General features: G+C 38.5%; 1 protein-coding gene across 2 annotated transcripts in view; it reads left to right on the forward strand.

Annotated features, from left to right (window-relative positions):
- The window catches only part of ppp2r2bb (protein phosphatase 2, regulatory subunit B, beta b), an 82219-nt gene that overhangs the window by 14144 nt on the left and 43425 nt on the right, over positions 1-24650 (forward strand). The window contains exon 1 of one of the 2 annotated variants that reach the window (XM_055181191.2): positions 13866-14376. The exons of the other annotated variant lie outside the window; for it this stretch is intronic. Within the exon in view, the coding sequence (XP_055037166.1) occupies positions 14307-14376 (70 nt within the window). The 5' untranslated portion in view covers positions 13866-14306. Of the gene's footprint in view, positions 1-13865; positions 14377-24650 lie in introns of those variants that run through there. 2 annotated transcript variants of the gene reach the window in all.

Consider the following 24650-nt stretch of genomic DNA (forward strand, 5'->3'; position numbering starts at 1 on the left):
TGTCAGCCATATTAATTCCACAACAATTTATGCAGTTTGGCTTTGGGAGCATTAGGAGCAAATGCTTATGAAGTTATGTAAATGAAACATTGAAGCACCGTCATTATTGAAGTAGAACAAAGAACAGATGGGACACAGGGTTCAGATTTGACTTTGTAATTAATGTAGTGCAATCTCACATGCCTGAGCTTAATCTTTATCAAACAGACAGTGCTGGTTAAAGCAGCAAATTCTCTGAATTCAAACATTGTTAAAAACATTCATTTCAATATGTAAGTACATGTGAACAAAATTCATCAAACAATGTGCTAGTAGTTTTGGGATATTTTATTTACTTTAGAAGTCAGTCAATAGTAATGGTCTTGCATCATTTGTTGCCATTTAGCCATATTTTATTGTCTAAAGCAATGGCATTCAAACATTTTAGGTTTGGCTCAGCTTTCCTCTTTTTCTTGTTTTCACAAGGTTTCTTACTCTCAGTATGAATGGGTTAGTCTCAGATGGCTGCATATGAATCTCAGGGGTCAAACAGCTCTGAGCATGCAGGCTTGATGCGCTCAGCTTGATGCAACATTGGCGCTTCTCTAAAGATTTGATTTAAATGAAGAACAGTCAGAATGGAAATTCTTCTTGTGTCATAAATACATAATTTAAGAAGAATCCAGTATTTCACCAGCACACTACTGCACTAACTTCTTAACTTCTTTAATTTCATGACATGTGCACGCATGCATCTTGAGACATCGATTAATGTTTGCATATTCATCTGGAAAGTGTTATTTGTGCTACGAGTCACAAAAATGTTTCTTTTATGTCCATGTTAGCATGACACTCAGCATAGATTTTATCGTGTAGTGTTTAATTTGTATTTTTATTGAAGCGTTCTAATGCTACATTCACACCAGCCGCTGTAGAGGTGTCAAGCGCTAGTGATTTCAATGTTAAGTCAATGTAAAGATGCCTTGACGCGCGAATGAGGCGTTTAGCGCCGTGGTAGACGCGATTCCGCCTCGTTCATGCAAATGGCGCGAATTGAGCATCTGGCGTGGTACGCGCAAATGGTCCTTTTTGTTCATTTTGCGTTTGACGCAAATTTGTGGCTGACCCCCGAGTTGAAAAATTTGAACTTTGGCAGATTCGCGCTGCGTTAACTAATCAGGAGCCTGCTTGCTGCTGTGGTGGCAGGCGCCCGGAGTCACTCATTCAACATGAAGGAACGCTTAAAGGATAATCCCGTATTTAACACTTTGAGTCTCATTTCTGGTTTGTTTTGGATGAACTACAGTGATGGACACAGAAATTTTGACAATGGGTCGTGTCTTGAGTTTTTGACTCGTTTAGAAGCGTCTCTTGACTGCTTCAGAATGGAAGTCAATGGCCATGCACAAACATGTCATTAAAACAACACTTAACGTTCATTTTCAAAACTGTGCTACTCACCGAGTGGTTCATGGTGTTCGTTGATGATTAAAAACAAGTTGTGTAGCGAAATACAGTTTCTGTCGTGTTTTATTTGGCATTTTGTAAAATTCCATTGACTTCTCTTGGAAGACTCATTGCTCGCTGATATATCACTCCGCCGCCGGGAAACAGATAAGGGTCGGTTTACATGTGGTTGTAGTTTTTTTGCTCGGTTTCTCTCAGAATAAATTTTTCCCATATTTGTAGGGCTGGACCAGAATATTTGAATATTCGTTTCGTGGGTTGACATTCGATTTTCAGTTTTGAGATTCGAATATATATATAAATATTTTCCAGCGTTAATGCAGAGCTTTTGCCAAGCAGGAAGTGCGCTCCACGCTCCCGCTCAATAGGTGGCGCAGAGAGACCAACATCCATAGCCAACAGCCACCAAATGGCACCAGTGGAAGAGATCTCCTCGAACGGAAAGCGCGCTTCCTGCTTTGGCATTTACGCTAATAGTGTTGTAAATAACGTTCAGTTTCTTGCAAAAACTGATTGATTTGCTTCACAAGACGTCAATATGTCACACAGAGTTATGGGGGATTACTGTTGTATTGGATATATATGCTTTAGCTCTTAAAGTGTGCAGATCTGTTGACTTGCATGACGGAGCACTGGGGTTTGTGCAAAATATCTTCTTTATTGTTCTGCTGATGAAAAAAACATATTGGATGGTGTAAGTGTTATAAATAAACTTGATTTTGAAAGTATGCTACCGTTTTATTACAGTTTGTTGGACTACGTTCTTTCATGCTTCAGACTCAAATATAGAGCGGAAGTATGTACGCGGTTGTGAGGTATCTGAAAAAATAGTTCCACTATAGCAAATAACACGGATTGAAACATACATTGCGCCAATATATTTGTTTTTATTCATCAACGAACACCACGAACCACTCGGTGAGTAGTACAGTTTTGAAAATGAACGTTAAGTGTTGTTTTAATGACATGTTTGTGCATGGCCATTGACTTCCATTCTGAAGCAGTCAAGAGACGCTTCTAAATGAGTCGAAAAGTCAAGACTCGACCCATTGTCAAAATTTCTGTGTCCATCACTGTAGTTCATCCAAAACAAACCAGAAATGAGACTCAAAGTGTTAAATACCGGAATTATCCTTTAATATTGTCCGTGAGCAGTCACCCAGAGCTATATGACAAGTTCTTATTTCTATAGAGACAGGAATAAAAAGGACCTCTCTTGAAAGATTGTCAGTGGGGACATTGGGCAACCTCAGTGTTTCCCATACATTGATTTATTTGTGGTGGCCCACCACAGAATCAACACTGGCCCCCACAAATAGAATTTTCATGATTCCCATTTACATTTTTATTTCACTTTTTAAAACAGCTTAATTCGGCTTAAAATACAATTTGATATATAATACAGATCAAATACAGATACAGATCAAAGAGTAGAAGTGAAACATATTTCAGGTGGCAACACTAGATCAAACGCAAACACGACATGATGACATCACATATATGCTAATTAGCGGGTGACGTCATCACCACCACAGTCTCCTCAAAATCCTGTGGGAAACACTGAACCTGGTAAGTTGTAAATACACATTTCACTTTTGAGTCACGTGACGTTTATCGACCCGCGGCATTCTCACCGTTTTTAAAACTATTTTCCCCCTATAGTAAAGTGACTAAATACAAACCGGTATCTCTCTCAATGAATGCTCGGTCAACATCAGCCATCTTGCAAACAGACAACCGCATAGCACTTGCCCCTCTCACATAAAGCGGATTTCGCCTCTGATCCGCGTCAAATGCTCGCTTTATCTGCGCGTCTACTTCGCTCTAGACGCGCAAATGCATTCAAACTGTTCAAGCTGCAAACTAGGCGCGGTAGATGCATTTTTGACGCCTCATAGGCGGCTGGTGTAAACGCACAGCGTAAGGGTTCTGACACTCTTACATCCACAAAGTAAGCTTTTAGTGTACAAATCTTTTTGATGCTTTATGTATTTATGCCTATGGATAAAAAAGTAGATAATTGGATCTAGAGCGTACTTTAAAGGGATAGTTCACCCAAAAATGAAAATTCTGTCATCATTTACTAACCCTCATGTTGTTACAACAAACCTGTATGAATTTCTTTTTTCTGATGAACGCAAAAGAAGATATTTTGAGAAATGACACAGCTGATAGTGACCATAGACTTCCATAGTAGGAATAAAAAAAATATGATGGAATTTAATGGGTACTGTCAACTGTGTGCTAACCATCATTTATGTTCATCAGAAAAAGAGAAAAAACGAACAAAGGAGTCCCTTTCCTGCTCATCTTCTAATAACTAAACTAAATCCCTTTATTGGTTATTGGAGACGAGATGCTGTTTAATTTTAAAGTGCCGCAGTGTGCCATTTGAAGCTGACAGTGCAGAGTTCAGGTCCCCAGGAACTCCTGGCGTCTTCATTCCACCACACAAGACGCTTTTGTGAAGATCTGGAGTCTGTCAGATCTTCTTGGTCGTGGGCTTTTTGTTGGCACAGTTTGCAGCAGGACTACAGTCTAGACCAGGGGTCTCCAACCTTTTTGTGAGCAAGGGCAACCACAATGGATAAAGGGCTACCTTCTTGATATTGTCTACTCAAAACTATTTTATTTAAAATATATATATATATTATTTTATTTATTATTTTATTTACTTGTTAATGTTTTATCATACATATTAACATACATAAAAGAAGCCAATCTAATATAAAAATATGTAATTAATAAATATTAAAATTGGGGCTATTAATATAATGTCCTTTGGCACGCAACTTACAGACTCTGTGCAGGCAGCCATGTTGCAGACCACTGGTCTAGACCATACTGTGGTCAAACTGGGGTCCAGTTTTATGACATTTTATAAAATACATTCATGTATCATGAATTCTGTGTAATTAACCCTAACAAAAATAAGGCAGCACTACTTTGTATAACTTAATATGTAAAATCAATTTTAGAACAGTTTTTGTAATAAATTTTCTTTGGGGGGGCCGCGAAGGAAAGCACCGACCGTACACAAGGGGGGCCGCACGCGGAAAAAGTTTGAGAACCACTGGTCTAGACAATCCTATTGGCTCTTAATGTATCTGTATGCTCTCAATAGTTTGGCTGTGGTTGCAACTGATACTTTGTGCTTGTCTGGTTCTGAGCTCCAAAGCATGCTGGCTCATCACTTTCCTCTTAAACAGACAGGTTTTATATTCAAAGAGACCCAATGCTGGATTTTGATTGATGTCTCACACCCCGACACACAATGCACGCTACATGCACGACTGCGTTAATGCATTTTGTTAGTTTCAGTCTGTGCATCTGATACTCAACATTATGCATCTTTGCTAATACAGGATTAATGTAAAGGCTAAGAGACAAGTCAGCACATCATCACAGTCCCTTGATAAAGCACTGTGACCAGTTTTGAGGTGTAGATGTGGGTCAAGAATAGCGAGCACAGCCAAATTGAGGGATGGCCTGCATGTAGATGCGCATCTGGTTGGCATTATATATGCATGAGGAAGTGGCAACCAGAAATATCGAAAGCAACCACAGTTCTAGATTTGCTATCACTTATTGTTTGCATAGCCTCATTTGTGTATCTGGGAAAAGACCAAAGGTTTTGCATATTGTAGGTTTTACAGCAAGGTCTATATTACAGTAGTATACATCTGACTGCATTTCTTCTGCATCATTGCAAACTCCACACAAAAAAGACCTCCTGACCCAACCGAAACTCAGACCGGGTGATGTGATCACCTTCCTGTGATGCAACAGTGCTACCCACCGAGCCACTGTGCGTCTCCTGCAATAATATAATCATAACAGCGTAATGAGACTGAGATCTCAAACCAGCAGACAACAGGTGTAATGTTTAGGGTTGGCCAGTGGAGGGCACTGGTTGACAGGGTTTTTTGTTATAAAGGTTGTGTATTTGCAGGAAAGGAGTGATGTACAGCAGCGTGTGACACCAGGTGGGATTGTTTCTGCATCACTGCTTCCGTCCTAAACTCTGAATAAACATATGGACCGCCAGAGCTGTGACACGTTAGAAGATTAGAGTGAATGAGACGTATGTGTGTACATGTGTGTCATGCAGGCTTGTGTTAATGTCTGACATCATTTCCTTTGTATCTCACCACACATTGCAAGTGACAAACGCAAATGAGAGCAAACGTAAAAGTCATGGGTTTGATTCCTGGGTATCACAAATACTGATAAGGTATGTTGAATGCACTGTAAGTAAACTTTGGATAAAAGCGTCTGCCAAATGCACAAAATGCAAATGTACATTCATAATGCATATCCATAACCCATGAGACGAAGACCCCACAGCTCTGTGTTAATGCCAAAACATCTAAACCAGACTCTGAAATTAGTGAAGGTCACCTCATTACTATTTAAGCACCTGTTAAGATGTTTCCTCTCTTGTGACCTATTAATAATTCAACAGTTCATCTTTATAGGATTCCAACTACATGTATGATGTTATTTAACCCTCAGACCTCGTATCCTGAGTAAATGAAGGAATATTGAGGTTATTGCGCACCATAATGAATGCTTAATGATGGACAGATGTGTGTCCTCATCGTCATGGTTACGCTGGCTCAGACACAGCAGATCCGGCAGGGAAGCGGAGTTTCCTGCTACGAGCTGTCTGTCTGATCTGCGGAAAAGCCTTCTGCGTGTGAGCGTGACGGATGATATGGACAACAGGTCAGCGTTTAGATACAGTGGAGATGAGACCATATGGTGGTGCTGGTTGGCAGAATGCTGGTCTGTCTGTTAGATCTCATTTGCTGACCTGTTCCTGTAGCTCAACTGGTAGAGCGTGGCACTAGCAATGCCAGGGTCGTGGGTTGGGTCTTTAATTGCATCATTTATCTTTGTACCTGGCAGTGGGGAGGACAGACATCAACTGATCGGCTGTGCATTTCAGGATGCTGATGAAGTGGGGTTGTGAAGGCTACCGTCGCACGCCAACTATGTTGTGATATACATCGATCTGCAATTATTGAACATAAATATTGATGACGTACACTCTCAGAAATTAAGGTACAAGAGCTGTCACAGCGGTGGTACATCTTCAAAAAGTATGCATTTGTACTAAAAGAGTGCAGGTTAGTTTTGGTACCTAATACTGTAGGCTACATAATTGTACCTTAAAGGAATAGTCCATTTTCTTAAAAGAAAAATCCAGATAATTTACTCACCACCATGTCATCCAAAATGTTGATGTCTTTCTTTGTTCAGTCCAGAAGAAATTATGTTTTTTGAGGAAAACATTGCAGGATTTTTCTCATTTTAATGGACTTTAATGGACACCAACACTTAACACAACTCAACACGTAACAGTTTTTTTTCAAAGGAGTTTCAAAGTCTAGACACTTCACTATAAACGATCCCAAACGAGGCATAAGGGTCTTATCTAGCGAAACAATTTTCATTTTTGACAAGAAAAATTAAAAATATGCACTTTTAAACCACAACTTTTCGTCTAGGTCCGGTCCACACGACCTAACGTAAATGCGTACTAGGGAGGTCACTTGTTACATATATAAAACGCACATTTGCGGACCATTGTAAACAATAAACTGACACAAAGAAATTAATTAGTATCATTCCACATACAACAACATAGGAACGGTCCTCTTTCAACACACTTTTTAAACACTGGGGCGTAGTTTCGCGTTCGTCCTCTGTGACCTCTTGACGTCATGGCGTATTGCGTGAGGTCACGCTGACGCTTTCAGGACTGGATCTAGACGAGAAGTTTTGGTGTAGGGGTGTATGTTTGTTGTTTTTCTTGTCAAAAATGGGGGTCGTTTCGCTGGATGGGACCCTTGGTCCTCGTTTGGGATCGTTTGTGGTCCTTTGAAACTCCGTTGAAAAAAACTGTTACGTGTTGAGTTAAGTGTTAAGTGTTGGTGTCCATTAAACTCCATTAAAATGAGAAAAATCCTGCAATGTTTTCCTCAAAAAACATAATTTCTTCTCGACTGAACAGAGAAAGACATCAACATTTTGGATGACGTGGTGGGGAGTAAATTATGTGGATTTTTTTTAAGAAAATGGACTAATCCTTTAATGGTAAATATTAGGAACAGTAACCACTGGTCTCATATATTTGTTTTTCGGAAGCCTGTACAATGATTTAGTTTCCTGACATCCATCAAAAGAACAGTGTTTTCTCAACATTGTGCGATATTTCTTGATGGGTTGTTTGGCAAAAAGGGGGTGGGACAGTGACTAAGTATTCCTGACGTCAAGTATTTACGGAAGTCAGAATAGCTACTTCAGGAAGGCTGTGTGAATTTGACTCTGAAATGACTGTTTTGAAACTTATATGGTACTTACATAGACCCTTGACCACAGTTATCATGAAAATAGCCATGAAACCTTTTAAGATATAACAATATGGGACCATTTAATAGCATTCAAACAAATTTTGATCAGCATCCAATAAAACGTGCATTAAATTTGCATGTTGAACTAAGACAAAAGCTAATAAAATTCTAAAGATTATTGTATAAAATCACTTTTATTTTGTATGCGATTAATTGCAATGAATCTTTGCCCAGGACTAGTAAAAATGTATTTTGCTGATCATGCAGCCTGTGTCCGGTATATGTGTCAGACAGTTGCTGGTAAAACCCGGATGCTTGGCAAACTGTGTCTATTGATTTGCAGTCAAAGTCTGGCATGAGGATGAATTAACAATGAAAGAAAACTAAAAAATCGATTTGTGTATCAGTGACGTCTGTCATAAGCAGTGCATATCGACTGTGGTTGTATCTGGGACAAATGGTTCAGTGTTTATGGAAATTACAACAGCACAGTGCTGGTGCTGTTCACTTAGTCGTGTGTGTGCATGTTCAAATAAATGGATAATAAATAAGCTATTAATTTATTTACATATTTTGACTCACATGCACAACATGTAACGTGAAGTTTGTCATTTGTAGTTATTTAGTACCTTAGCCTAGCCTGCAGTTTACTACCAATTGATAGAGAAGCTTTTGTTGCTGTTTTAATGTGTTTGGCATTTGCATTTGGCAAGCGCTGCTTCATCCCAAGTTAGTGCGATTTTGTGAGTCCCCTGGGAATCAAAGCGACGACCTTGATGTTGTTAGCCCCATGCTCTAAGGTGCACTTTAGCCTCCTTTCATGACAAATTCTTATGTGTGTATATATATATATATATATATATATATATATATATATATATATATATATATATATATATATATATATATATATTTATTTTTTTTATTTATTTATTTAATCTGTTTTTAGGTGGTTTCTTTTAAATGCAATAAGGCTGTGGTTGGATAGTGCAGATTAAGAGGCGGTATTATCCCTTTCTGACATCACAAGGGGCGCCAGATTTCAATGATCTATTTTTTACGTGCTTACAGAGAATGGTTTAATTTATAGCACTTAAACATGGGAAAAGTCAGATTTTTATGAATTTTACCCTTTACATTTTTTACAATTTTAACTTACTATCATTTATCTTGACAAATGATGAGTTGCTACAACTTAATAAGATTACAGTGTAGAAATTATTTTTGTTTATCCCCATGTCATCCCAATGTAGTCTATATAAAACATTTGAGATATTAAAGATATCTTGTGATTTGTCTTTTGCATGACACAATTTATAACATGCAATTTTATTTCTCAGTGCATCTCTGTGCTGAGGAATAAATAGAAATGCAATAAAATATTATAACCATCCACCACAGTTGTACCCTATATTTTAGGGTGTGTAGAAATGTTTTCTTTATGTGCCTTGGTGTATTCAAATAAAAACTAAAGTTTAGTTGAATAAATACTTTGGATCCATCAGGAGAGCAAGAGTATTTATGGCACAGGTGCAAAACGTTTGTGCATCTTTGCGGTGAGGTCAGTAAAATGCTGATGGTTGGTATGAAGGCAACCTCGAGCTTAGTCCCGGTGGATACAATTTGTGCTTTAGTAATAGGTGCTATGAAGGTCAACTCAATGTGTCAACAGCAGATTTTTTTTTAGAGCACAGAGGTAATAATATACACAAAAAAATGGTGCAAAATGCCACTTAAAGTGGTTTACTGACTTGTAATCATATAGGAACTACATTATGTGCTATATTACCTATTGTATGTAGAGAAACAAACACATACAACACAAAAGAATTATAAAAGTGGTCAATGCAAACCTGGCGTGTTTAGACATTAGACATTGATATCATACTTGAGTGTAAGGCTGAGGTGAAGACTGAAATGTAAACATTTTAATAGTTTTATAATAAGACAAATCGACTAACAAAATAGATAGACACACACATAATTTTGTAGATTCATATTGCTACACACACGCACGCGCGCACACACTTACACACACACACATCATGATAGAGTTGGCAGAGTGCTGCTGTGTGTCGTGAATAGAGGAGTGTTAATTAAAGCAGGAACACTATTGATTTGAGCCTCCTCCAACATCCCCTCATACGCCTCAATAACCTCATCATGTGTGTGTGTGTGTGTGTGTGTGTGTGTGTGTGTGTGTGTGTGTGTCTGTGTGAGAGAGAGAGAGAGAGAGAGAGAGAGAGAGAGAGACTGGTTAAAATTTGAATGTTGATTTAATGCCAGGGTCCAAAACTTTACCAAGTTTTAAATGTGTATATAAATTGACTGAATTACTCCACATTTACAGACTGAAGACTGCAGTTTAATACAAGGACTAAATCAAATCTTAATAATGATAATCTGACCCTCACTAATAGAAGTGACATTTAGATTCCGACATTTAGCTTCAAACTTTTGCCTCTGTGAAAAATGTTGCACAGGAAGTTCTTCCTCCACATTGACAAACTCTGTATACTGTATGTGATATATTCATCCTCCAAAATTAACATTATGATGAACAAAATTTCAATTACATGCTGCAGATGACAACGATTTGTATTGTTTGTAGAAATTTTGTGTGACTATATCGCTAAATTATTCAATTGTAGGGCTGCACGATTTGGGTAATTTTCCCCATTGCGGTTATTGATGCTAATATTGCGATGTGCGATTGCGATTATACTAAATGGTATCATGAGTCAACTTGATGGGTTTTAAGGAAAATCCACACACAGTTTAGCTAAAATGTGTATTTGTAAAACTAGAAATGTTTTCGTATTGCCACGTGACGTAGCAACTGCTCAGTGTCAGTAATCCTAAATCCAAAAAACTGCCATACAACAGACATAGTTTTTTTTTTTGCCAACAGATCACTGTCAACCTCCTCTGCATCCATCTTCGCTCTGGTATAAGTGACAACGCACACCACACACGTGCATGCCACAAACAGCAAGGAAAATCATCAAACTGTTATAAAAAAGTTTGTTTTAACAAGTCCACACATTTATTTATTTAATATAATTGCAACATTTTGCTGTCATATAATCACACAGGCTGACATCGCGATTGCGATGGGATTAATTGTGCAGCACTATTCAATTGTTATGGGGAAAATAATTTTGCTGTCAGTTAAAGAATTGTATGTCCAAAATATATACTAGTCAACATTTGGGGCCCTATTTAAATGATCTAAGTGCATGGTCTAAAGCGCACAGCAGCACACAGTCTAAACGGGGGTGTCTGAATCCACTTTTGCTAATTTAACGACAGGAAAAATGGTTTGTGCGCCTAGCACACAGTCTAAAAGGGTTGTTCTTATTCTCGTAATGAGTAATGGGTGTGTTTTGGGTGTAACGTGCAATAAACCAATGATAGTATCATCTCCCATCCCCTTTAAAAGCCAGTTGCGCTTGCACCATCTCGATTCCCTATTTAGATGGCCGAAATTGTAAACTGAAAAACTAAGTGGAGGAAGAAAACCGCCAGTTTAAGATTGATGTTAAAAAATTAGTTGTATTTATTTGTATAGAAATTATTTTTTGTTTTTTTGTATTAAAACCTTTTGGTTTTCTTTAAAAGTCATTTTCTTTCAGTCATGGAAGTAAAAATAGCAAGCTTTTAATTGCTGTAACTGGATGGATAGCATACATGTTTAGTGTAATCTCAAAGAATAATTTAAAAATGCAAGAAAAGGTTTGTACTCTAAAAATATTTTATATTAAACAGGAGGTAAAGAATTTACAAACGTGTAGAGACCCGAAATGTTTTAGCACTCGGACAGCGCCGGCCGTGAGGGTTTTGAAAAGCATTACTTAAAAAAGGTTCTTATCTCACCATTTACACAGGTCATAGTCATCATAAACAATAAATCCGTGGGGTAGCATTTTAAAAAACATTTTAAAATAAATTTAGTATTTGCATTTGTTTAAAGCAAAACATTAAAGTACTTACCAGGCTACAGGTGAAGCTGCTCTTTACGCTTTCTAATGTCTTGTAATCGGTCCTCATTTCATTTATGTCCAAGAGGATGTCCAAAAGGATAATACAAATTTTAAAACGTTTGTTTGCTAACGTGGATCAAAACCTTTCATAAAAGTATTAAAACCAATACCCAATACCCGTTTTTGTCTTACAGAAAGGCTTTGAAGAACCTCTTAGATCCACTTCAAATGTTTACTAGTTTAAAGCCTGGTAACAAGTAATTGTGGCTATTATAATATTTTCTTAGTTTACATACATCAAGTGATCACTCAAGTTTAACCTTTAATCATCATATCTACATGTCTGAAAGTCATTCCAGTGTCTAATGAATTACAACAAAAGCAAAGGCAGCATGCCAGGACACATGAATGATTTGGTTTTAAAAACCCAAAATGGTTATTCCATCAAATATTTATTTTTTAGGGCTTCTTAAACACATGTAAAAACATTATTTTTGCATTGTTTTAAAATGAATATCAACGTGTTTTCTTTGCAGTATTCATGAAATGAAAACAATGCAACTTTTGTTTTATTTTGTCTAGTTTTCATTATATAAAGCTTATTTAACTTGAAAAAATTATCCAGGGACATTTTTACATGTTCATTTACAACTCTTGGAGTTCCCCCATAATGAAATGGTCTATTATTACCTTCTTTTATGTTCAGCTCTGCTCTGATTGGCTGTTTCACAGTGAGGATCATGTCAGTAGCTCACATTAGTAAACAGATAATAATTTTAGAGTGGTATCTTAATTTTTGAAATAAGAAAATGATTTGTGGTATTAGACATCATGTCATAGATGCTTTTATATTGTTGGACGTATGCACACTAGTTGGAAAAGTAAATGTGCGTTATCCTCAAGTTTATACAGGAAGATTATTAGCATAAATCTTTATTGATTGAGGAGAAATAATTGTGTTTAATTTCAGCAGAACTGGTATTGAGATGTACTCCAGAGACCTGATGGGCCTTGTTATCTTCTAATTAAAGGGATTTTAGGTAGAGAGGATTTCTGCCCATAGTGACACAAAGTAGGATTGGGATATGAGATTTTAAAGTGGTTAACAGTAAGAAAAGAGCTGAGGTATATGCTTCAGTAGTCTGTATTATGGAGAAATGTAGATTTCATTTTATTCATTTTGTGTGCATTTTAGGGGCAGTGATGTGTTAAATAACCTGTGCAGGCTGAAAATGTTTTAGAACAAAAGGAGAAAATCAGTCAAACATCACCCATTTTGGTGGGGCATTAGGAAAACCACATTAACATAGAAATGTATAATAATTCCAATGGCACTGCCATTTTCCAACATGTCCTACTGTCGTTCTAGCAAGTTATTTTGGATGTTACCATGGCACTTCAGCGTTTTTGCACAAAGTAATACTGGGTTATAGAGATGCCTTTGTGTAAATGTGGTGATGAATGTGATTTTAAAAAGTTTCCAAATCAACATCATCGTTGGTCCTGGTCCAACATTTATATCAACCAATCAGACTGCAAGATTACATTTGAGGATAATTTGGGTTAAGGACTGGATTAGGGGCTTGTATACCACTCGTATCCACTTTGTTTCCCTGGTTTAAGACAAAGGTATAAAACAAAGTTATGGCTTTATTGGCTTGTATCCGTATTTTCAGCAAAATAACTATAACTAATGTTCATAGATTGTACTTAACACAATTGCAGACAAAGATTTTAGATAGCTAGGTTGCCTTATATTTTTTGTGCAAAATGGGAGTGGTAGGGGGCCCAACCTCATATTCTTTCATAAGGCCCAAATATTGCCCTGTGTCTGAATCCAAAAAAGATATGGATCCAGATACACACATAGCAAAATCTCAGTGACCTTAATGTTGTACATGGATGTTTACTATTAATAACAGTTGACTTGACATATGCAAATGTGATCCATGATACAGATAAACCTCGTCATTCAACAAGTGCTGCATCACAGCCATTAATATCATCGGACATTATTACACTGGCCACGCATTTGCGCGCTCACGCTGGAGTGATGCTGACGCAGGTGGCGCGCTGTCGGGGCGGAGTCACCAAACGCGCACAGCAATCGAGCCGCTGCAGCGCCAGTGCGATGCGGCGCGTTGACAGGAGCCTCACGTTAGCAGTCTACCGCACTTATTATACAAACAGACGGAGAGAGAGAGAGAGAGAGAGAAACGAGAACGCCGGTCACATCTGATATCCTCCTTTCATGTTCGTTTTAACGCGTGGATGACGCTGTTTAAACTTTGAATGAATCACGGTTTACTGCAGTCAGCCCCGCCTTTTGACACAGTGAACCGGCTTTCTCCCGGTCCTTAGTCGTACTGTCGTTAATTTATCAGGGATTTAAACATTGCTTCTGCTGACAACATGACAGCGCGTACCGCGCGTCGGACTCTGGGCTGAACGCATGAGCGCGCATCATGGATAGCGCGTTGTCTCTTTGCGTCTCTCAGTGTAATCAGCACGTTTCTCAATGGATGAGGAAATCGAATCCCGCAAGATCAACAACAGCTTCCTTCGAGACCACAACTATGCAACTGAAGGTAAACGCATGTCAGTCACTCAGTCACCTGTTCTCCGGTGCACGTGCATGGAAGAAAATCCTAAAGTATCAGTCTAAACTGTTGTATTAAGATCTTGCTAAATATTGCTGAATAAATGAAATTAAGATGAGGTGTATTCATCCAGCATAGAGCTTGTATAATCCCATCTGGATCCTTTGGAAATTATGATCGAAATTCCATTAGCATTCTTGGATGCATTCCACAGAATTTCAGAGAAGTTTCTTTTCATTATAATTGTGTTGCTGGTGTTTTAACATACAGTTGATAGTCTAATGTGAAATACAGACTTATTTGGGCCAAAAATAGCTGAGCAGTCAGACTAAGACTTTAAGAAGATTTTCTGCTGGTGAGTAAGCCCACCCGGCTCCATCCTTACAAGAGCTGACAGTTTACATCTGTGCAACAATTTCAGTGTACAAATGTAGGATTCATGTTTTGTATAAACCGTGATAAATGTCAAACAGGAATTTTATTGGAATGTAATGTGACATTTTTAAGAATCGAATACAACCCTAATGATTTTTTTCTCTCTAGGCCTACTACTATAACATTTTTCCAATACAATGTGTTTTTTGTATATTTTCTAATAGAAGTCTAAAAAGAATCAAAAAATCTTTAGAGATTTAATTCTGGATTAATATGCCGATAAAAACCAAACACATTTTTTAAGTGGCTGAAATGCTTACAGTAAAAATCTACATGTTGTTTTTCACACAGTTTTCCATTGTGAGTATTTATACAGTCCTTGATTGTTTTCCAATGCAGTGAAGCCGGTGCAAAGCCTAGGTTTTATTGACAGTATAAAGGCATTCTTATTCTGTGACAATAGACAGCTGATGAGTTTCACCGAGCCAGGCTCTCTTCTCATGCTCATCCTTCGACAGGACTGCTGAGATGTGTCCATGAATGGGGGGTTGGTTGAAGATATGGAGAGGGAGAGAGAGAGAGAGAGAGAGAGAATAAATCAGGGATTAAAGACAGTTGTGTATCATTCCAGCTGCGAAAATCCACATTTAAAACCTTTTCCTATCTCTAGACTTTCCCAGTTTCAGTTTCTCAACGTATTTTTCGGGATTTTGTGTGATAGTGTGTGTGTTTATTTTGTGGCTCCAACTGTGCTACACGTGTTGACATTAATGGCAATTTTCTTCTGGTTTGTAGGATAATAAGCGTTGACATGTCTGTGTGTACTTTATTCATTGACCTGAGACAACCTCCTCTCATGTAGAGAAAAGAACGTACAGCCCGGGTCTCATTTTTCCTTGTTAATTCTCTGTGAATTATGCAAACGTTCCTCTCCCATTCATCACTTCATAAGCCTATAGCCCCTGCAGTACATAATGTCTGTGTGTGCTTGCCAAATCTACACTTATATAAAAGAGACAAATTATCATAGTATATTAAAACAGTGTACGCCAATGAAGACTCATTATGCATACAGTATGATGTGTTGTGCAGTAAAATGTAAATTAGTAAAGTTTTAGAGTCGTGCATCACATATTTCTCTACATACACTGTTTGAAAAGTTGTGCCAAGCTGTCACCGGGCCAGAACCTTTTAAAAAGATCCTATAGCATTTAGGTAAAGATATGCTATACCAATATGTGCATCTGATGTAGTAATATGAACTCATTAGGTGTACTTTCTGAAAGGGTTGCTGCTAGGGACCCTTTTTTGACAGCCTGATATCACGAAAACGTACATATAATACGAGTTGGTTAATTCGTCTAAATTTGTACGAAGTGAATCGAAACAATAAAGAAACCCCACCCCTAACCCCAACATCACAGGGTGTATGCAAATAGTACAAAAATGTATAAATGTGGTCGTACGATTAATACGATTTAGCCACCTTGTAAAAAAAATTACGAATTGGTTTTTTTACCTTTTTTTTGACAGTGTAGAATTAGATTTTAACTTTGAGACTCAACATGTGCTGCTACAGACGTGATTGATATAACAAGCCTACAGACATACATTAAACTTATAAGATGGGAAAGCAGTAAGGTATGCAACAATAAGGGACCACAGTCATATACATCAAATACTGAGTAGCCTATATATCTGTGGGAAAAATGTTCATCATAAGTTTCATCTTTCGCATCTTTTGAGTACAGAGATGCCTAGTTTGCAAAAGTCCAGACAGTCGGTTGAAATGTGTAGGTCTCATAGCTTGATCAGTGAACCATCATGCTACTGATGCAGCTGTGCTTTTGACCATCAGATAAATAAATGATGACTTATGCATTTTTAAAGCAGTTTTAATGCATCAGTGTTTACCACTGTCACGGTCTGGTCCATAAGCTTTTGTCTTCACAATGGACCACATATACACAATGAAAGTCATTAGAGAGGAGACAGAGGTGAAAGCATGGGCCGAAAGGTTGACAAACATGCATTATTAGGCACCTTTTGACCTCAGGGTGCTGACTGTCATGTACCGGCTGTTTACAGAACAATGTTATCAACCAAAAATTATAGGCAACGGCAATGTTGTTTTCGAGTCCTAAAAAACAAAGTTTCAAAGTTTCATGGGGGAAAAAGGCATATACAAAAATGCTTATCTGTGAAAATGATGACATCAGTGTTTGAAACGCATAGAGAAGCTACGATAGCTGCCACAGGACAAACATATGTTGTCTGAGACAACATAGGGTGTTTTCACAACTGCCTCATTGAGTTCGGTTGAATCGTACCAGAGTTGGATTGCTCACTTGGTGCGGTTCGATTAGGCAGGTGAGAATGCAGCAATCGAACTCTGGTGCACACCAAACGTGGACCAAACAAGCAGACCAAGACCACCTTAACGAGGTGGTCTCGGTACGCTTTCAAACGAACTCTAGAGCAGTTTGTTTGTGGTGAGAACACGATCCGAGATCTAACCGACATAACTGCAAAAGTGCTGCGTATTTTGGACTAAACCAGCTCCCGTAGTCAGATGTGCTGTGCATTTTTGGATGGTGTTTGTTGACCGTTTCTATTAGCAATTTTAGCACAATGACAGATCGCGGACATACCTGGAGTTGAGAGGAGGTGCGGGCGGAGCCTCAAAAATTTGGTGTCTTCGCCGATTGTAGTGCATTAAAAAGTTGTTTTCAAGCCGCATCCGCGATTAATTCTGGAAATGAACGGTTTGTCTATAGCGCTGTATACAAACTATAACAACCACGGACGTAATTACAGCATGCAGTCATCTGTCCACGGTGTCTGCTGTATTTTCCTCCTTTTGTTTACATCCGGAGTTCCGTTGGAATTTCACGCACGTTTATTCTGACCAATCGAGAAGCAGTTTAGGAAATACGTTCAAATACATGTGGCCAATGAGTGATGTGGATCTTTAATCTGCATCAACGTATCATATTTGAGGGCTACTGTAGAAACATGGTGGCGACTTCCATGTAAGGGGACCCACGGTGTATGTAGATAAAACGACTCATTCTAAGGTAAAAAAAAAACAATACAGTTCAATATGTAAGGTCTTTATACACCACTGATAATATAGTTATGTAGATTATATTGCATTTCTGTCAAGAGGTCCTCCTAAAATGTAAACACTGCAGCTTTAAAGGTTGATTTTCTATGGATGCCTTATTTAACATTGTGTACTGCTGAGCTATAAAGCTCTCTAACACATTCAATTTGATTTTAATGTTTTTCCTTGGCTTCATTTTTATTATATCTTTTTAATCAGCTCTAAAATGTCCTGTTGCTGTAATAATTTTGTATTTGCTGCCTTAGAGTACCTTATTTATGTGACGCTGAAAAAATGAAGTCCTAGTTTAGCCCACATACAAAGCAGATGTGATACAATAGATTTTGTAAACAATATGTAAAGACATTGAACAGACTCCAGCGTACCCCCCTCCTCCAGCTACAGTAGAGGCTTAAAATAGGGCAGCTTCCTCTGGGACACTTGTGAGTTCAAAAGGGAACTGAGAGATGCTGAAAAACAGAGGGGGTGTTTCCTTCAGAGGATAAATAACACGAACTGAGATGTGTTGTTGACTGTAAATCTGTCTGGCTTAGAAATCATGCTTTGCATGCGCGTTTCCTATTAAGATGTGTTTGAAAATTAAGATTGTAGGTCCTACAGGGTGGTTTCTTGGCTGACTGCTAAATGGGCAAACCAGATGTCCATTCCGATCCTATGTAACTATTTTACAGGATGGTGATTTTGTGTATTATGGTACCAGTTGTTAGTGGCTAGTGGGCTGTCGTAGCCTAGTGGATAGAGTTGGGCTTATAACCGGGAGTTGCCGGTTCGAGCATCATGGCTGCACTGAGGTGCACTTGAGCAAGGCACCTGTCCCCCCATTGCTCCTTAGGCACTGCTCCTGGTGTGTGTGTGTGTATGTGTGTGTGTGCAATTTTATTCACAAATTGCAGTGTGTGTGTTCACTACTCCCTTGGATGGGTTAAATGCAGAGGTCACATTGCAAGTATTATTTACCATACATTGGAAAATGCGTCACCTTCACTTCACATACAACATTTTTTGACAAGTGGATTAGTTCATTGTCTATAAAATCAGTCGTTTTGACTGGCATGAGGCGATGCATTCTTATAAAAGCAATGATAGAATGCAGAGCTGCTAGTTTAACTCAATTTAGCTGTAGTAGACTAATATAAAAGCTTCAAATGATTATATAATATGATTTATTATTATTATAAGATCAAGCAAAGGATAAGGATCTTAACAGAACTTAACAGTACTCTGGGCTCTACACAAAAGTTTTGCAGTGGTTGCACTGGCGCGCCTAACTTTTTTTCATAGGTGCACCAGCACAAAAGTTAGGTGCACCCACAATTTTGCATTTATAGTTCACCCAAAAATGAAAATTCTGCATAATTTACTCACTCTCTACTTGCCTTAGCATACATAAAAAATCGGTTTGTCTGTGAAGTAGTGTATGTGTGTGTGTGTTTTGGATTATGTTGGATTTGCATAGCATATGATGATGTCTGTGATGTTGTCCTATGATTGGAACTAGTATGTCTTTATTGAGCTGTGAATATTTATGTATTGGGTGGTTTCAGGCGTATTTACTCACCTCCTTTCAAGCATATGTTATAGTGGGTGTGTCTATCTATGGTGTGTCCCAATAAACCTCAGAGGAATTAATTTGTGTTTACAAAATACTTGTGCATATGGGTGACTGACACTAATTGGATGTTGTGTGTTAGTCAAGGTTTGCAGGTTTTGTTCACATGTAGTAAGAGTCGATGTGCAAGCTCCATCTGTTTATCAAGTGGTGCCACTGACTTTAGTCTTACTATTTTATCCCATAATCCCATTTGTTTATGCCGCTGTCCATTCTGGCTCTTTGTAAGGTCATTGCCGGCATTCTGAAGACGTCACGCACCCCAGGAAATCGCTTAATTCCTCAGGCGATGTTTTGCTGGGCTCACACGCAACCCTCGATTTTCCAGTACTGTACTTTGATGTATTAAAAAAAAATGTGTCTTTGCTATTGTTCTTGAGACACGTGATCTAGTCATTTCACTGCCTTGAAATGGTATTGGCAGACCTTCCGTGTAAACAACAGTCACAATATCAGGATGAGCGTGAATGGCCATGAGCAGAGAGGTCACGCTTAAGTTCTCGATTGGTTGGAGGATCTAAGGGAGTGTCTACATGCACTGTAAGTTAGCCAATGTACTGTGCACTGCACAGAAAGTCGGACATTTCTAGTGTCCCATTTTCAGTGCACATAATCGTTTGCTCCCTAGAAATTCCTATATATAAATCATTATGTATTGAGTTTTTCCATCTCATAAATGGAGGACTATAACAATTACATATCATTATTATTAAATATCAAAATGAATGTGCACAAGTAACTGTGTTTGATGTATAATAAAGTACGACGCAGGTGTTTGTGCTGCTGCCGTACGAATAAATATTTGATAGCGATTTTACATTTACTTAAAGGTTCATCGTGTAACTTTTTGAAGGATATTATCTATATTATCAGTATAAAGAGCCTTACATAATGAACTGTATTGTTCATTATGTATTAAGGATTCATTATTTGAGGAAAACCATGCTATATTTTCAGCAACAATGCCTTCTCATACAGTATGTTTCACTGTAGGAAACCCTAACCAGCGAACAGTAAGACGGACAATTTAATATAGCCTTACTCTAATAATACGTATTACAATTTTATAAAAGAAAAAAACATGTAAACACTGGTAATTCTCATTAAGTATCAACATCCATGGCTAAATAGCGATATTGCTAGCTATTAATAGTCTGCCTCCAGTTGCTAACTCTCAAAATAATGTTACACGTACCTAACACAACCAGAAACAACTGTTCAGTCTTACTTGTGAAAGGTAATTCTCAAGACTTTTTGATGTGTGTGAAGGTTTGTAGACCCCCAAACTGCACACGACAGAGCCATGGAGGCATTTACCTGCGCAGATATCAACAGCGCAACCGAATTGTAGGTTGCCAGGTTGCGGTCAAAAATAGGTTCAAAATTGTATGATGTGTCTATTGTGTGAGTAGGACTCGTTTCATACAAGATCTGGCAACTGGACAACCTTGGAATAATATATTGATTAGATTTTTCATATAACGAGTTATAAACGGGGGTTTTCTGGAAGAAATGGCAAAACGGGAGGGGTGCGTTAGATAGGTGTAAAATACGGAAGACTCCCGGGAAAAGCCTGACGTGCACTTTGCAAAATTTTTAACAGTGCGTCAGTTCTACGCAGACCACAAGCGCTGTGATTGGTCCACCATAACACCTCCCGTCAGGAAAAAAAATCTGCGTCATAGGTATTTCCATTTGTGATGGTGAAAACAAATAATGGCCAAGTTGAGGAGTGATTTAACTCAAACTGCAACAAAATCGCTGTTTATTTACATCCATCATTGCTGGTCTTCTCAAATCATACACAACAAGTTGCTGTTTTGCTGTTTCTTCTTCATTTGTGGGTTAGCCGCGGGTAGCCGTGACGGAGTAGGTTCCGCGACGGTTTTCATTTCTACTTGTGCGCCGTTGTCTGCGACAGACCGCTGGTAGGCAGTATCCACGCGTGTAACCACAGTAGTAGCGGGACCGTCAAAGAAGAAGAAGCTTGGCAAGTTAACCCACAAACGAAGAAGAAACTGCAACTTGTTGTGTATGATTTGAGAAGACCAGCAATGATGGATGTAATAAACCGCGACTTTTGTTTTTTTTGCGAGGTGCACGTCAGGCTACGCAGAGCTACTCACAGGCTACGTATAACCTACGGCGTAGAGCCTACGCACCACTATAAATCGGGCTTTAGTCGTAAACCCTTTCGACGCATGTGCAGCAGCACCACACACACGCGCACATGTGTCTTTTATCATAAACTCTTTCGACGCGTGTGTAGCAGCGCGCGCACACACACATGCGCACACACATGTGTGTCTTTTATCATAAACCCTTCCGACGCATGTGCAGCATTAATTTGCGTGAATTCCCATCCCTCGGAAGAGAAGTCACCTGCCGCCACTGTAGTGACACATAGTACTAAAGTGTTTTACTCACATAAGATGCAATCATGTGTCATTTTTATGTAGCTTGGACAAACATTGGTTCAGAAGTGAGTGGTACTGTACTTTTGAAACAGGAATAATGCAGGGACATAGCATATACTGGTTGTAGCTAAGTCTCTGTTCGCCTCACATCAGTCCTTCTTGTTACCCGGTGGCCGTTTTTGATGGAGAGGTCCATGATCACATTCAGTGTTTGTGAGAGGGTCGATGTCTCTGGGCGCAGACACAGGTTACCAGCATGCCCTTCAGACCTTCTGACCTTATGTTAGACTAACGGATGTGTTTCTCTGCTATAAATGGTGGGTTGAGGGGGATGGTGCAGGTCCTCTAGCAGGGGTCCTTATGGCTCCATTGTATCCCTCTTGCGTAGGCTCATTAAATTCAGACTGCTGATGCATCACGTTTTTTTGGCGCCTCATTCTTTGTCATATGCCCACGGCATTGTAGCACCAGCAAACGCACATTTTTAACACATTTACACTGCAGTAGCTGTGATTCTGGTGGTGTTACCGCAGTCTTCTCATTACGTCTACCGAATTTGTAAAATCCTGTCCCTTCTGTTGCCCTCCTCATTACTGCACCCTCAGCACTTTGGTCCTCTCCTTTCATGCTGGGTGATAGACAAGTGGATGTGTCCCAGTGCATATTGACAACCATTTAACAGGAGCGGGATAAACGATTTTTCCTGTGCTGTACTAAATTGGTAGTAATCTTTGTGGAGCAGGCACCGCATTATCGACAAGACAGCACTCTCAAGAAAATTGCTTGGTAACCTGTATGAAAACATGTCAAATTACTGTAGACGCTTCTTTATTGAACATCCACAGCCATCTTCTCTAGAAGCATGATGCAATGGTAATGGCTATTAGAGGTCGATATGATTGAATTTGATTGAATAAACAAGTCTGGAGAGGTAGAAAATAAAGTGAAAATGTCCAAAGGATGTCCAAGGTTTAACAAAAATAGGACATGATGTTAATGATTTAGATTTTTATATTGGATTATTAATAAATAAATGGTAAACTAATAATAATTCACTATAATTGCTAGCTTAGACTTTTAAGTAGCTTTCATAAATGTGCCTTAGAAAAATACATGTGCATCTTCAGAAAAAATAATGGCAGTCAAGCTTTAGTTTTCAGTTCAGACAGCTCAAGCAAGCATATTAGGGGCCGTTTATTTAAGAGCGTTTTAAACTGAAACCAGTTTTATGCATTTTATTGCTGAAGTATGGTCCATTTTTAACGCGTACGCGAGCGTCCGTGTATAGTGTGTGTGCCGCAATTTTTTAAAAACAGCGTTTAAACTAGGACGATTAATTGTGATTAAGTCTGTTATCGATTCTGAATTGCAAAGGTAATATTATGCACAGCTCTTTCATGTATTATGGCATTTTAATGAGTAGAAAGTCGTAATCAATCTAAAATCACTGTGAATTTGAGTTGTTTATAACATAGATGCGAAAAATCAACTTATAACATATTGGGTTTCTGCACAAGAGCGCCCTCTGGCTTTAAGATGTAGCGGCATTTACCGTATTTTATTTAGAAGCCTAGCAAGCAGAATCGCACAATTTATCGTCACAGACCTACTATGCATATATTGTGTGCGTGGGTCGTGCATGCACCTTACAGCACAATGTAGTATAGCCCAGGAGATGCATTGCATTTTGTTGAACGTCTGTGTACACGTACGAGTCAAATAAACAATACTTACAACAATACAATACAATACAAGTCTGAACGTTTGACTGTGGGCACACCTTTGCGCACACGTAAAAAAACAGAGAACACTCCGGGATTTTTACAACAGCTGAGGTTTGGGGTCCCGAAAACTCAAAACTATCGAGGATGGGTTTCAAAGTGGAAGTTTTTGATGGTGACGCCTTGTCGTCTCTGTGCAAACTACGTAACCTTGAATCTGTAATAATGGTGATGTCATGCGCATGTGTTCATTCAATGTATAGGCAAGCGCGAGTATAACCAGAACAAAAATGGTGGTCTACATGACGGTGTTTGTGCTGCTCAAGATACTGAGTCTATTTAGCTTCTCCAACAAAGTTTTTCCGCTTTATATTCCAGTGTTACTTGTAGTAATAAAACTCATCGTCCATTCGAACGAAATTATGTTATGTTAATATGTTTGCAGGAGTGTAGTGTTTTTCTACAAAGTAACATCGCCATCTACTGGCCTGGCACACGTGATACAGCATATTTAGTCGTGTTCGCGGATTCATGTAAATGCAATCTTTTTGACGTTGTCTGTTCGTGAGATTTTTTACCAAAGGAAAAACTTGTTAGTTTTTTACTACATTATTGTCACATAAATGTAGTCAAATGATCTTTGCACACTGTAGTTTCGTATGCGATTATTTCATATCATGGTTATTCTACAAATTTGTTACACACACAAACTTTGCACACTGTATCTGATGCATATTAATTCATTCATTGCGAAAACATACACAAAACATTCTTCGTAACGTTAGCACTATTCACTGTGAATGGTTGAATAGCTATCGTTTAGGTAACTTGGTGCTATTTTTGATTTTGGCGTTCGCTTGTGGCTGTGATGTCAAAGCACCTCTTAAAATGCTTGCTACAGATGCGAAAGACGCAGAAAATTGAACCTGATCCGATTGTTTTTATGAAGGACGGAAGTTTCTGAGGCAGTGTGTAAATATGATTGAACTACTCGTATTTATTTTTTAATTTGC

This window comes from Misgurnus anguillicaudatus, chromosome 9 (genome assembly GCF_027580225.2).
Source record: "Misgurnus anguillicaudatus chromosome 9, ASM2758022v2, whole genome shotgun sequence".
Taxonomy (NCBI): Eukaryota; Metazoa; Chordata; class Actinopteri; order Cypriniformes; family Cobitidae; genus Misgurnus; species Misgurnus anguillicaudatus.